Genomic DNA, 14,699 nt, shown 5'->3' with positions numbered 1-14,699 from the left:
TTTATTATAGTTGCTGTGGGCTCCGGGAGCGGCGGTTTAGGGGGTAATAACTTTATTTAGTTGCGGCGGTGTAGGGGGGGTCAGATTAGCGGTGTTTAGACTCGGGGTACATGTTAGGGTGTTAGGTGTAGACAGCTCCCATAGGAATCAATGGGATGTCTGTCAGCAGCGAACTTGTACTTTCGCTATGGTCAGACTCCCATTGATTCCTATGGGATCCGCCGCCTCCAGGCTGGCGCTTTGAAAACCAGGTACGCTGGGCCGTAAAAGTGCCGAGCGTACCTGCTAGTTTTTTGATAACTAGCAAAAGTAGTGAGATTGTGCCGTACTTGTGTGCGGAACATCTGGAGTGACGTAAGAATCGATCTGTGTCGGACTGAGTTTGGCGGATCGAAGTTTACGTCACAAAATTCTACTTTTGCCGGTCTCGAGCCTTTGATAACTAAGGCGAATCAGCCTCGCCACAAATACGCTGCGGAATACGCAGCGTATTTGAGGTTGACGGCTTGATAACTAGGCCCCTTTGTAGACGCTTGTATATATGCATGTTTTACATTCGTAAAATTTAAAAAATGTTACGCCCTCAGGGGAGCCTTGTCTTATTATGTAACATTTGACTTATACCAAAAGATCCCCTTACACATTCGCTTACCAATAGAAGAGACAACATAAAATTTTCCCACATAAGATCTGTTGTTCCATGTTATTCATGTATTTAACTGTGTAAGAAAGTTGGACTGTATGTTTATTATACCATCAAACATGTTCCAATGTTGTCTTTCTAATTATCTCAATAAATATTTAAATTAAAAATTTTTTTTTACACATATAAAAAAAAAAACATACCTGAAAGTTAGCCACCACACAAAGTCCAAAGCAGCTCAAAAGTCCAATAACTAGTCCAATTTTGTTTGGTAAGGAAATACAACTACTGTAATTGTGATTAAGAGCATCAACATGTTTATATCGAATATACATTGTAAAAATACCTAAAAAGAAACAGTAGCCTTATTATTATTAGGAGGTTAATGGAAAAATAACATAAGAAAAAGAACATTTGTTTTAAATTTAAATTAAACAAATCAGAAATGGCAATATGAATTTACTTATATAGGCTCTTAAAGTAATTTTCCATCTAATTATCTTCAATATGTAGCACAGTAGACTAATATTTTCACAAAATGCATAGCAGGAATACAATATTGGGATTATCAGTATACATGTTTAGAGGTCTTGTTGTGAAACTAAAGCCCTTTCTACTTTTAGTCAGATAGAACAGAATATGTTGGAAACTACAAGTCAGCATTGCTATGTGGCGGCCATATTTGTCAACTGTTGTTGGTCAAATCTAACCTTTGCAGAATGATAGGCACAAAGGGCAGGTATATGAAAGAAATAGTACCTACGAAGACTATGACACATCTACCTTACAGCCTACCTCCAAGTAAACAGACACAATGGGCTTCCTACATGTTTTTGTGTACCTTGCTCTTTGCTAATGGGAAAAAGAACAAGACTTTCTCACAGTGAACTGGCCCTCAGTATAGGTATAATTTTTTCTTTAGTAAAATGATGATGGTCCACAGTCCTCCTTAACATATGAGATATATTTCCTACCACTAGGAGGAGGTCAAGAACCCATATCAAAGCTTAAAATCCCTCCCACCTCACTACTCTCTCTTTGTTTTGTTCTTGGCCTCGTAGGAGAAGGTTGAGAACAGAGGTTGTTACAGGTACTTGCTTATGAATTACAAATTTAGAGCTCAGATCTATGTGAGACCCAGAGTCCCTGGGGAGTATCATTTATAAACAAGACAGAAAAGACTTTTCACAGCAGCTGAATGATACAGGGACACAGGAATACCCTGTTATGTGCACAACATTTCCCTAACAGGATTTCAGCCATAACTATCCTCAGACGTCACAGGGACTTCATCCCTACCCCCCCCCCCCCCCCCGAGGGACACAGGCATTTTCTACTGCAATCCTCTGCGGTACTCGATCCCTGCACTGGATGGGCTATCTACTGGATACTGCTGCAGCTGCATTGCAAAGGATTTGACATGCCTGGTAAGCCAGTGGAGGGGTGCTGGGTAATTCACACACACAGCCCAGAGGCTATTTGTAGGTACTCTGACAACAAGTATTGCATAGCCAGGGTACTTAGCTTGCTCTCCTCATGAAACACTTTTTTCTTCTTTTTTTCAATTCCCTACCTACCCTATTCTTATCAGGGACACAGCCAAGTAACACTGTTGCACTTCACAGCCCTCTGGCAGCCCTGGGGAAATATTTATAGCACTTTTTAGAAAATAGGTGCCTGGCTTTTTTAAGACAACCATTAACTGCTAAGTGGAGTTAGCTGATTATTAGAGGGAACTCTGCTTGTGCAGGGGAGCATGTTGTTATGAGACAAGAGTATTTATTATGCTTGGTGCACAACTGCACATTATAAAATTTTATTATGCTTGATGCACATTATAAAATTTTATTACACTAAAAATGGCTTTCAAGCTTTCTCTACCATGGTAGCCCTGCCCTGAGCTCTCAGGCCTTACTATCCTCTCATGGGTTGTTACTAGGCAGAAATCAGCTTGGGAAATTATTTTATTATTATTCTTTATTTATAAAGCGCCAACAGATTCCGCAGCGCTGCCCATGGGTACAAGGATAACAGTACAATGGAGAAACAATACGATAAAAGACAAAATTTTACAGACAAATACAGGGGGAATCGAGGGCCCTATTCCTGTGGTAACTTACAATCTAGATGGGTAGGAGGATGGGAAACAGGAGGTGGGGACTGCAAAGGTGAGAATGATATTAGTGAGGAGATGGAGGGCAACTGTTAGTTAAGTGAAGTTAGTTTGTTAATAAGTCGGGTGATAAGCTTCCCTGAAAAGAAATGTCTATAGGGAACGTTTAAAGGAGAAGAGGTTAGGGGCAAGTCTGATAGCTTGAGGAAGTGCGTTGCAGAGGGTTTCTGCCACACAAAAGAAGTCCTGTAGTCTAGCATGAGAGGAGGTGATGGTAGAGGACGCAAGAAGCAGGTCATTGTTGGATCTTAGGGGGCGGGCAGGGGTATATTTGTTGATTAGTGAGGACAGGTAGGGTGGGGCAGCATTGGTGAGGGCTTTGTAGGTCAGGGTGAGAATTTTGAATTTAACTCTGTTGTGAATGGGGAGCCAGTGAAGGGACTCAGAGAGTTGCAGCAGAAACAGAGCGTCGAGAGAGGTGGATTAGCCTGGCAGATGCATTTAGGATGGATTGAAGGGTAGAGAGGTGGCAGAGGGGGAGGCCAGTTAGTAAGTTGTTACAGTAGTCAAGTCTGGAAATTACCAGGGAGTGGATTAGCTGTTTAGTAGTTTCAGCACTCAGAAACGGACAAATTTTGGAGATATTGCGTAGGTGGTTGCGGCAGGATGAAGAGAGCAATTGGATGTGTGTAATGAAGGACAGATTTGAGTCAAGCGTGACTCCGAGGCAGCGGACTTGGGGTGATGGGGAGATAGTGGTGCCGCCAACAGTGATAGAAAAATTAGAAACTGTAGTAGAGTTAGAGGGGGGAATTAGAAGTAGTTTGGTCTTGGAGATGTTTATTTTTAGCTGGTGAGAGGCCATCCAGGAGGAAATGCCAGATAAGCAGTCGCTGATGTGAGAATTGACAGAAGGAGAGAGTGCAGGGGTGGAAAGGTAGATCTGGGTATCATCAGCATAGAGGTGATAGCTGAAGCCATTTTATTATATTATTAGGGCCGCTTTTTCTAAAAGCTACTTAAAGGGAAAGTCTACATGAAAATGTGTATTGTTTCAAAAGATAGATAATCCCTTTATTACCTATTCCCCATTATTGCATAACCAACACTGTTATAGTAACCCCTTAAGGACCAGTGACATTCTCTGGATGTCACTGTTTTTTCTATAGGGATTACATTTATAATAGTGTGGTCTCACCACCAGTGGTGGCTATTTCCGGTGGCCAACAAGGGGGAGGGAGTGTATACCCTTACTATTATAACCAAGAGAACCCTTAACGGCCATCGTTGTAGAGGGTACGTCCTGGTCATTAAGGGGTTAATAAACTTTTTACCTCTGTGATTACCTTTTATCTAAGCCTCTGCAGACTGCCTCCTTATTTTAGTTCTTTTGACATACGTGCATTTTAGCTAATCAGTGCTGACTCCTAAATAACTCCATGGGAGGGATCACAGTTTACAAAGCATGTATGAGAGTCAAAATAAGAGCAGACCTACATATTCTGCAGGAAAGTGTAGCTTCTGTCTGGCTTATCCCCTACTATTAACATTTGGAGAATATGTGCTAAATCCCTAGGTAAAAGAATGAAGTCTTAATCCTATGCAGTGCACTAAAACAGAGCCATTAAACTTAAAAACAATTCACCCCTTAAGCACCATGATCCAAAAACCCTTAAACTCATTCTCAAATCTCAGTTATGTCCCCTAAACAGCCATGCACCCCAAACCCCACAATGCAATTAACCCCTTTGTTTGCAATAGCAGTGAGGATACTAGGTTTTCAGGTACTTAGATTTAGCTATACCTGTTTCGCAATAACTAACGGATATCAGGCTACTTAATACAACCTATGTACTGTGAACCTGCACTTTTGAGGTGTCGATAGAAGCTGGCAGCCATTTATAGACTTATATTTATATGATACAATCATATTCTTATCATGTTCTATTCTTTAAGAAAATGAGTAACTCAGGATAGTTAGGTAAAATTAATAGGGTTAAAGACAAGTCCAAAAAGTCTCTAATTAACTTCCAATTCCAAATAAGAGGTTAAGACACGGAGCTCCTTGCAGATGTGTGATGTGACCTCACAGTTCGGCAGCTAACTCTGCCCCCAGCATGCAGCATTACATAGCAATTCATTATTTTATTTATTATTTTTAAAGCGTATGATCATATCAATATATTTTGAGGGGGCACAGCATTCCATTTGGGTGTGCATTGCCCCCTAATGCCCCCCCTTGGAGCCGACTCTGGTGCTACTTGTATTTATTTCCCTATAACTTGCAAAGAACATGTAAACATTGGGTATTTCTAAACTCAGGAAAAAATTTTAGAAACTATTTAGCATGGGTGTTTTTTGGTGGTTGTAGATGTGTAACAGATTTTGGGGGTCAAAGTTAGAAAAAGTGTGTTTTTTTTATAGTTAATTATAAGATAAGATAAAAATAATGGTATCTTTAGAAAATCCATTTATTGGCGAGAAAAATGGTATATAATATGTGTGGCTACAGTAAATGAGTAAGAGGAAAATTACAGCTTAACACAAACACTGCAGAAATGTAAAAATAGCCTTGGGGGCCTATTTATCAAAGGTCTTGCGGACCTGATCCGACAGTGCGGATCAGGTCTGCAAGACCTCGCTGAATGCGGAGAGCAATACGCTCTCTGCATTTAACATTGCACCAGCAGCAATGCCGCCCCTGCTGACTCGCGGCCAATCGGCCGCCAGCAAGGAGGTGTCAATCAACCCGATCGTACTCGATCGGGCTGGTTTCCGGCGATTCCTGTCCGCCTCATCAAAGCAGGCGGACAGGGTTATGGAGCAGCGGTCTTTAGACCGCTGCTTCATAACTGCTGTTTCTGGCGAGTCTGAAGACTCGCCAGAAACACGGGCCCACAAGCTCTGTTCGGAGCTTGATAAATGGGCCCCTTGGTCACAAACGGACAGAAAATGGAAAAGTGCCGTGGTCCTTAAGGGGTTAAAGGGATAGTAAACCCAAAAAAAACCTTTCCATATTTCAAAACCCCTTATCAAATACTTATATAGTGCAAATGACATGTATAAGCATTTTTTTTGGTTTACTTGTATTTCCCTGATGAAATTATTATTGCTGCCAAGCCCATTTTTTGTCCTCATTATTAACAGGTAATTATCGTATTCTACCTGAGTAGAATAATCATGGCGGCCCGCATGCGCAATTCTTATGGCATCTGACCCACGCATGTGCAAATGGATTTCTACTAGTTTAGATTCAGCTGGCGCGTCATCAATCCTAAAATAGCTACAATATAATTATTATTTATATTGTAGCTATCTTAGGGTTTATTTTACAGGTAAGTATTTTGTTTTAAATAGGAATAATTTATTTAAGCATAGTATAGTGTTAGGTGTAATTGTAATTTAGGTTAGGATTTATTTTACAGGTAAATTTCTCTTTATTTTAACTAGGTAGCTATTAAATAGTTAATAACTATTTAATAGCTATTGTAACTGGTTAAAATAAATACAAAGTTACATGTAAAATAAAAATAAATCCTAAGATAGCTACAATATAATTATTATTTATATTGTAGCTATGTTAGGGTTTATTTTACAGGTAAGTATTTAGTTTTAAATAGGATTAACTTAGTTAATAAGAGTTAAATTTATTTAGATTTATTTAATTAATATTTAAGTTAGGGGGATGTTAGGGTTAGTGTTAGACTTAGGTTTAGGGGTTAATCATTTTATTAGAGTTGCGGCGGTGTAGGGGGGGGCAGGATAGGGGTTAATAATTTTATTACAGTGGCGGCGGTGTAGGGGGGGCAGATTAGGGGTTAATAAGTTTAATATAGGTTGCGGCGGGGTCCGGGAGTAGAGGTTTAGGGGTTAAACTATTTAGGTGCGGCGAGGTACGGGATCGGCAGGATAGGGGTTAATAAATTTATTATAGGTGGCGGCGGTATAGGGGGGGCAGGATAGGGGTTACTAGGTATAATGTAGGTGGCGGCGGGGTCCGGGAGCGGTGGTTTAGGGGTTAATACATTTATAAGAGTTGCGGCGGGGTCTAGAAGCGGCGGTTTAGGGGTTAATAACTTTATTTAGTTGCGGGGGGCTCCGGGGGCGCCGGTATAGGGGGTTAACATGTTTAATATAGTTGCGGCGGTTTAGGGGTTAACATATTTAGTATAGCTTGCGGTGGGCTCCGGGAGCGGCGGTTTAGGTGGGAATAAATTTATTTAGTTGCGGCGGTGTAGGGGGGGCAGATTAGGGGTGTTTAGACTCGGGGTACATGTTAGGGTGTTAGGTGTAGACAGCTCCCATAGGAATCAATGGGATGTCGGGCAGCAGCGAACATGAACTTTCGCTATGGTCAGACTCCCATTGATTCCTATGGGATCCGCCGCCTCCAGGGCGGCGGATTGAAAACCAGGTACGCTGGGCCGGAAAAGTGCCGAGCGTACCTGCTAGTTTTTTGATAACTAGCAAAAGTAGTCAGATTGTGCCGCACTTGTGTGCGGAACATCTGGAGTGACGTAAGAATCGATCTGTGTCGGACTGAGTCCGGCGGATCGAAGCTTACGTCACAAAATTCTACTTTTGCCGGTGTCTAGGGCTTGATAACTAAGGCGAATCAGCCTCGCCACAAATACGCTGCGGAATTCCAGCGTATTTGAGGTTGACGGCTTGATAACTACCCCCCTATGTGTGTGTTTTTGTTTTTTGGGATGTTGGGGTGGAGAGCAAAATTGCATGGGGGAGGGGCAAGAAAATGTTTGCCTAGGGTCCAATCAATATTAAAGACGGCCCTGTTTGTGGCTATTATTATTTGTTTTATACGCTTATTAAACTTTCTGCTAATAAAACACTACACGTTGTACATACACAGAGATGTAATCATTTAATACTAAGGGTTCAGATTTAATAATATTTAGGCGGCTGTACACCTCAGCACATTCTTATGTGATCTATAGTGTTCACAATCTACTATAATATGAGCAATTATCTATTGTACTGAACATAATGAAATATGGTGCCATTATCATTTATTATGATTATCTGAGCTATTAATACTTCTTTATAAATCAATTAAGTATTTTACTCCCATCATTGCCAGGGAATGTAAACAAATAGGGCCAGATTATGAGTGGAGCGCAAAATATCGCTTACACGAGTGCGATATTTGCGCTCCACTCAGTAATACCAGCGCACACAAATGTGCGCTGGTATTACAAATTAGGTGCAATTTGAATGTGGCCTCGCATTCGGATTGCATGGAAGCTTAGCGCTCATGAGAGTGTGCTTCCATAGACAATGGGAGCCTTGTACGCATATACATACATATTTACAAGGATAACACAGTCCCCAAAGACCTCAATGTAAAGGCACTTTTCATTCCCGTTTTTTTTCTAACACCCCACCCCGCCAACTTTAACCCCTAGTTATAAGGGTTCAAAAATATGAGATCTCAGGTGTTAGAAAAAGAATCTTACTTCTAGCGCAATTAACGCTCAAGTGGGAGCGTTAATTTGCGCTTCACTTGTACTTTAGAGATAAAATACACTGGTACTTCTTTTATACCTATATTATGTGTAATGTATATCTATGTACAAAGGTTATATTACGCAATACTGAAAATTGATCATTAATATTTTCATTCACAGTGGGGATCCTTTAGAGATAATATTATTGGTATCTCTTTTATACCTATTGTATGAGTAATTTATATGTATGCACATTAATTATGAATATTTCCATTAATAATGTACATTGTGTATCCACTTTGTAAGTATATGAAGTATCTGCTTATTCTGGATATGAATTTACAAGTATCTACTGTGTACCTGTTGGTCTATATATTGTAGGCTGACCATATTGCCGCTTTAAGAAGGAACACATATGAAAAATACATATGTGAGGGTTCTTATACAAAACCATTTCTTTAAACAGCCCTGAAAACAGCCCTGACATATGTATTTTTCATATGTGTCCCTTTTTAAAGTGGCAATATGGTCAGCCTATCTATATGTGGTGCGTCTATAGTCAGCAAGGCCACATGACAGACTAAATATGTGTGTAGGATAAAATATATACATGTATACTACATACTAATGCTTACGTCTTGTACAGATTTATAACTTTGTATAAAATTATGTATAAGTTTATATATTTTAAGATTCACATAAAAAAAAGTTTGGCGATCCGGACTGATTATTGTTATCCTTCAAGGGATCGAGAGTTTGTTCTCTTTGAAACAGTTTTCCTTATTGACCAGCGGTGCTATTGCATGTTGTCAATGATCCTTCAGAGGCAGCAGCCTTTGTAAAAGAATTTGGAGGATATGGGAATAATTAATCCCAGTACCAGTGTCGCCTAAGGGTCAAGGGTTTCACCCCAATCTGTTTATTGTCCAATGGGACTCACAGTTCTGTCCTAGATTTAACTACCCTAAACATGTTTGTCAAGGTTCCGATTTCTATAATGAGAACATTATGGACACTGTTATCCTTTATCCAAAATGGTCAGTTTATGGCTACTATAGACCACAATGATGCATATCTGCGCATCCCTATACATAGTGATTACTTTCAGCTGCTGAAGTTTGAATATCTGCAAAGCACTGCCAGTTTGCCACTTTGCGTTGGGTACAATCTTAGCAGTGTTAAGAATTCAGGGCAATTCAGGCTGTGGTGTTGGCTAAATAGAAACTGTCCCACCCTTTCCGTAACATAGACCATGTGCTTGGGTATTAATTCCATATGTTATGGAGGACTGTGGACCACCTTTATTTTACAAAAGAAAACAAAATTTATGTTTACCTGATAAATTCTTTTCTTTCGGATGATGATGGTCCACAGGATCTGCCGGTTAAATTTTTAGGCAACAGTTCTAATGACACCTCCATAGACTATGCTTTATCTTTCCTACCTATATGTTTCCTATTCTCTACTCAGCTATACGTTAAACTAAGAGAGAGAGAAGGGAGGTGGGAGGGATTTTAAGCTCTGATATGAGTTCTTGACCTCCGCCTAGTGGCAGGAAATATATCCCTTATGTAATGGAGGACTGTGGACAATCATCATTCCGAAACAAAATAATTTATCAGGTAAGCATAAATTTTGTTTTTTTCCTTTCCAGATATCATTTTTATAAGGACAACTAGTGACACAATTCTTTTTCTGACCAAAATAATCAAGTTTCTTTTAAGATGTAGGTTTTCCTGATCAGCAGCTTTAATTATAATGTTGTCTTATACAGTTAAGCCATAGAATAATTACTTTTTTTTAATGTTTTTCCATTTCCATATATATTACAGTACAGTGTTCAGTAAAATAAGCAGTTTACCATACTGTTTTCTCACCAGCATTGCAATATTGCCTGCCTCATAAAAGCATCTCATCCCACCACCATTTCCTATTTTTCACGTTACTCCATTCCCATGTTAAAATAACCCTTTGGGGCATATTTATCAAGCTCCGAATGGAGCTTGATGGCCCGTGTTTCTGGCGAGCTTGCAGGCTCGCCAGAAACAGCAGTTATGAAGCAGCGGTCACAAAGACTGCTGCTCCATAACCTGTCCGCCTGCTCTGAGCAGGCAGACAGACATCGCCGGAAATCAACCCGATCGAGTACGATCGGGTTGATTGACACCCCTGCTGGCGGCCTATTGGCCGCGAGTCTGCAGGGGGCGGTGTTGCACCAGCAGCTCTTGTGAGCTGCTGGTGCAATGCTGAATACGGCGAGCGCATTGCTCGCCGTATTCAGCGAGGTCTGTCGGACCTGATCCGCACTGTCGGATCAGGTCCGACAGACCTTGATAAATAGAGGCCTTTATCTCTCCCCTCTTTTACAGTTCCCTCTTTTAGTTATTATAGAAGTTGGAACTTAGATGCCTTATTTACCTTAATAGATCTACAAAATTAGTAGATTAGGGATCACATTTTTATAGATGCTACTATTTTGTATGTATGGATGTACTAATTCATATGGGATTAATCACAATTGTTTAGAAAAACTTATTAAATGATTTATCTACAAAAATATCCATAGAAATTAAGGGGATTGTAAGTAATTGAACTCTAAATGTACTAAATGTGTGAATGTTAATCTTTAACAACTTTCCAACTAACTTACATTATCAAAATGTTCTATTGAGCATGTGCAAGAATTCACAGTATATACATTTTGTGATTGGCTAATGACTGTCACATGTTGCAGGGCAAAAGAAAATGGAACTAACTGAAATTTGTCAGTAAAAATCTACTCCTCATTTGAGGAATGGTCTTTTTATTATTAAGCATTTGGTGATGATGTGATTCCACTGTATTTAATCGTCATTTCCGTTCTTGAAGTCTAAAAGTTTCTTTATGAAACGTTCAGTTTATTTTATTTAAAACAGCTTCATGTACAGTCAAATTATTACAAAGCAAGTGGTGGAATAAAGGTAATATATTAACATGAATATGTCATTGTATGTAATATACAGTATATATTTAGGGTACTATATTGTACTTTGAATGTATATTATAAACCATCCACACTTCATGGTTATTGTGCAAAAGTGATGTATGACTTAAAAACTATCACAAAGTAATTTAAAACAAGGCACATGGTCATTGTAAGGCAGAGTATACTGGGGGGGATCAATTTGCTTACCTAAAAGGGATGCTATATCCAACATTATTCCAAATACACCTCTTTCTGGGGGGTTGACCCCTGTGTCACTGTAGAAAAACATTATACAAAGAGATACAACATCATGGATTTGTTTATATTAGAGCAGATACATAGCTGTTACCATTAATACAGAAAACATTTTTTTTTTGCCCATATTATAAAATAACAATGCTTGATTCAGGTAAACTACCTAATGAAATGATTCAAATATCCATGAATACGTAGGGTGAGATTACAAGTAGGATTGCCAGGTGTCCAGTATTCAACTGGACAGTCCAGTATTTTAGTAGGATGTCCAGTAAAATCTTTACAAAAATACTGGACACTTAAATGCCCTTTTTTAAGTTTCTGGGGGTTATAGCTAAATATAAAAGCTTCCTATGCCTAATCTCATAACAAATATGGAGCAGAAAAAAGTGAGGAGCAGTTAACAGGGTCGAATCACTTCTGTTTAAGAATGTTACTGACAGCCAAAGAGGTTCAATTATTGATTTGTATGTTACTGGCAGCCAAGGGGTACAATGACTGCTTAGCTGTGAAAAATATGCATTATGGGATCAAAAGTGGGGGGCTAAAGTAGAGCTTTCTGGGAAGTATTGTTTGACCGCATCCACCATTGTGCAAGTCACTGAAGTAATTTTGTGAAAGACAGCTGGCAACCCTAATTACAAGTGGTTCGCAAACATTTGCATTTTGATTTTTGTGCTGTTTTAATTGCACTGATATTACAAGTTGGCGTGAATCATTACCGTGTTTTCAAAGCTGTGGTTAACAGTTAGGCGAAAATAAAAAGTTGTACAAAGCACTTCAAACATACATTACAGATTACAGTTACAGTTACACTCATATTAACACTGTCTAATAAAAAATATTCTCAAAAAATATTACACACAAAATTTATAAGAGCTCAAAAATATGAGATCTGACATACATATATATATTTGTCTATATACAGTATGTGTACAGTGCGGATCAGGTACGCTCTCCGTATTCAACATTTCACCAGCAGCTCACAAGATAACTCTAGCTTAGTTTTTGCTAAAGCGAAAATACAAAATACCACTCTACTTAGTATTTAGTAATCTTAGTGTTAGATGTCAATCACAGTGCAGCTATTTACTGTAGGACCTGTAGATCTGGCACCCCTGTGACCATCAGCAATTAAAATCATAGTACGAAAATAAATTAACCAAACCCAAAATGAACAACTTTTAATAAATTGTGCTTTAACCAGTTGTGCCTTTTGGACGTAGGTACTATGTCACACAGTACTTTGCCCAGTGCATTGTATTGACGTAGTACCTATATCTAACACTTTGGTGCATACAGCGGAGATTGCAGCTGTGGCCAGAAGGCATCTGCCTTCATTTAGTAAGGGAGCACTGATCGCACTACCTTACTATATGAAGCCAGATCGTCGATACAGACAGTGACACAGACAGTGTCACTGTCTGTATCGTGTGCGGTGGTGCAGAGGGATGTTTGGGAGGGAAGAAGGGAGGCAGGTGTGCAGTCCATCGCCAGAAGGAGGAGGGATGGGAGGGTTCCCTATGGTACAGAAATATTTTTGGAAGGGATGAGGGATGGATTGGTGCCTACACTACGGAAAACAGGCTATAAGAGGGATGAGGGGCCCTACAGAGAGATCCCAGGAAGGGGTTGGTGGGGAGGGGTAACACGACATTACAAAAAAATAATTAATTAAAGGGACATGAAACTCAAAATTTTTCTTTAATGATTCAGAAAGAGAATACAATTTTAAACAACTGTCTAATTTACTTCTATTATCTAATTTGTTTTATTATCTTGGTATCATTTGTTGAAGGAGAAGCAATGCACTACTGGTTTCTAACTGAACACATGGGTGAGCCAATGAATATTAGGGAGTCTTGTGATCTCCTAGGATTACATTAATATAATAAGCACTAACAAGCCTTTCACACCCGCATAACATAGATCTTAGTTGCGGCTTCAGCTGTTGTTCCTGAGTTGCAGGCTCACATGCACACAGTGTCACTGTCTGTAACGATCTGAAGACAGATGTCTTCAGATCGTTACAGACAGTGACACTGTGTGCAGGTGAGCGGGCCAGCTTGGGAGGGGCTAGACCAGTACCCTACCTACAGAAAAATTGTTTGGGAGGGAGGGATACAGCAGGGCCCTGCATTTTGGAACATCATGTCAAAGGGAGAGAGACAGAACTGGCCTACCCTTCGTCATAAAAATATTGGGGGAGGGAGATCCTACACTATGAAACCCTAGTTTCCTTCTTAGCTGATGAGAGTACATAGCTTCATAATATGTGAGATATATTCCAGCCTATCAAGGGGAGGTCAAGAATCCTCACAGAGATTTAGCCCCTCCCACCTCTTCCTCTCCAGTTTTGTTCTTGGCTTCTGAGGAGAGAGGTTGAAGATTTCAAAGATGCTCTATTATCAAGAGTTTATTATTTTTTCATATGATTTTTGGGCTCAGACCTGACTTGAGACCCAGTACCTCTAGGCCACTTCACTCCAAGAAGATTAAAGAAGTCTCTGAGTGAAACAGGAATGAGAATTACCTCTGTTATGTGCTTTCCATTACCCTAATGGGTAATATAACAGCCATAACTGCCCTCAGGTATAGTGGGGCCTGTCCCTAGCCTCCCCCTGAGGGGTTACAGGTATATAGTCAGTATCCTCTGCTGTATATTTACTTGCACTGGATGGGCTCTCTACTGAATCAGCAACCTGTGAGTGAGAAAGGCCTCAGCATGCTGGTAAGACATATTGGAGGGGTGCTTCAGTTCAGGTAAGTGATTCAAGCACAACACAGCTCAGGAGCTGTCCAATAGTACTCTCCGTACTACAAATCTGGGGGTCACAGCCTTACACCCGAGGAGCTTTACCTATGTGTTTAACATAGGAATTTGGGGGAATCAGGCACAGGATAGTTCTTATCGAGCATCCTTAGCACTCTTTAGCACTCCTTAGTAGCCCAATGTACCATTTTTACCTCAAAAACCTTATTTTTGCATTTTTCTACAAATGGTTACTGTCTCTTTAAAATCAGTTAGATTGTTCACAGTGCAGTTAGTCAGGAGGACAGAGGGGCCTCAGGAGAGGTGTTTTTTTCACAATTTTAAATTTTGACAGTTTATTTCAAAATCCTGCACAAGTCTTGGGCCTGCTTATTGTTATGGTGATAAGCTCCGCCCCCTCTCCTTGGAAACATTTTCCCTTCTCTGCCTCAGCTGCTGTGAATTTGATCTGGTGGACTCTAAGGCATTTTGGTGTTTTATTCTGG

At 39.9% G+C, this 14,699-nt stretch overlaps 1 protein-coding gene across 1 annotated transcript in view; it reads right to left on the bottom strand.

Annotated features, from left to right (window-relative positions):
* DRAM2 (DNA damage regulated autophagy modulator 2) overlaps nt 1-14,699 on the bottom strand; it is a 113,288-nt gene that overhangs the window by 52,136 nt on the left and 46,453 nt on the right. The window contains exons 2-3 of the mRNA XM_053704733.1: nt 11,394-11,461; nt 847-989 (exon numbers count right to left, since the gene is read on the bottom strand). Of these exons, the coding sequence (XP_053560708.1) occupies nt 847-989; nt 11,394-11,461 (211 nt within the window). The remainder of the gene's footprint in view (nt 1-846; nt 990-11,393; nt 11,462-14,699) is intronic.

The sequence above is a fragment of the Bombina bombina genome, chromosome 3 (assembly GCF_027579735.1).
Source record: "Bombina bombina isolate aBomBom1 chromosome 3, aBomBom1.pri, whole genome shotgun sequence".
Classification (NCBI taxonomy): domain Eukaryota; kingdom Metazoa; phylum Chordata; class Amphibia; order Anura; family Bombinatoridae; genus Bombina; species Bombina bombina.
Note: the sequence above shows the minus strand (reverse complement) of the source record. Positions and strands in the feature narration are given on the sequence as shown.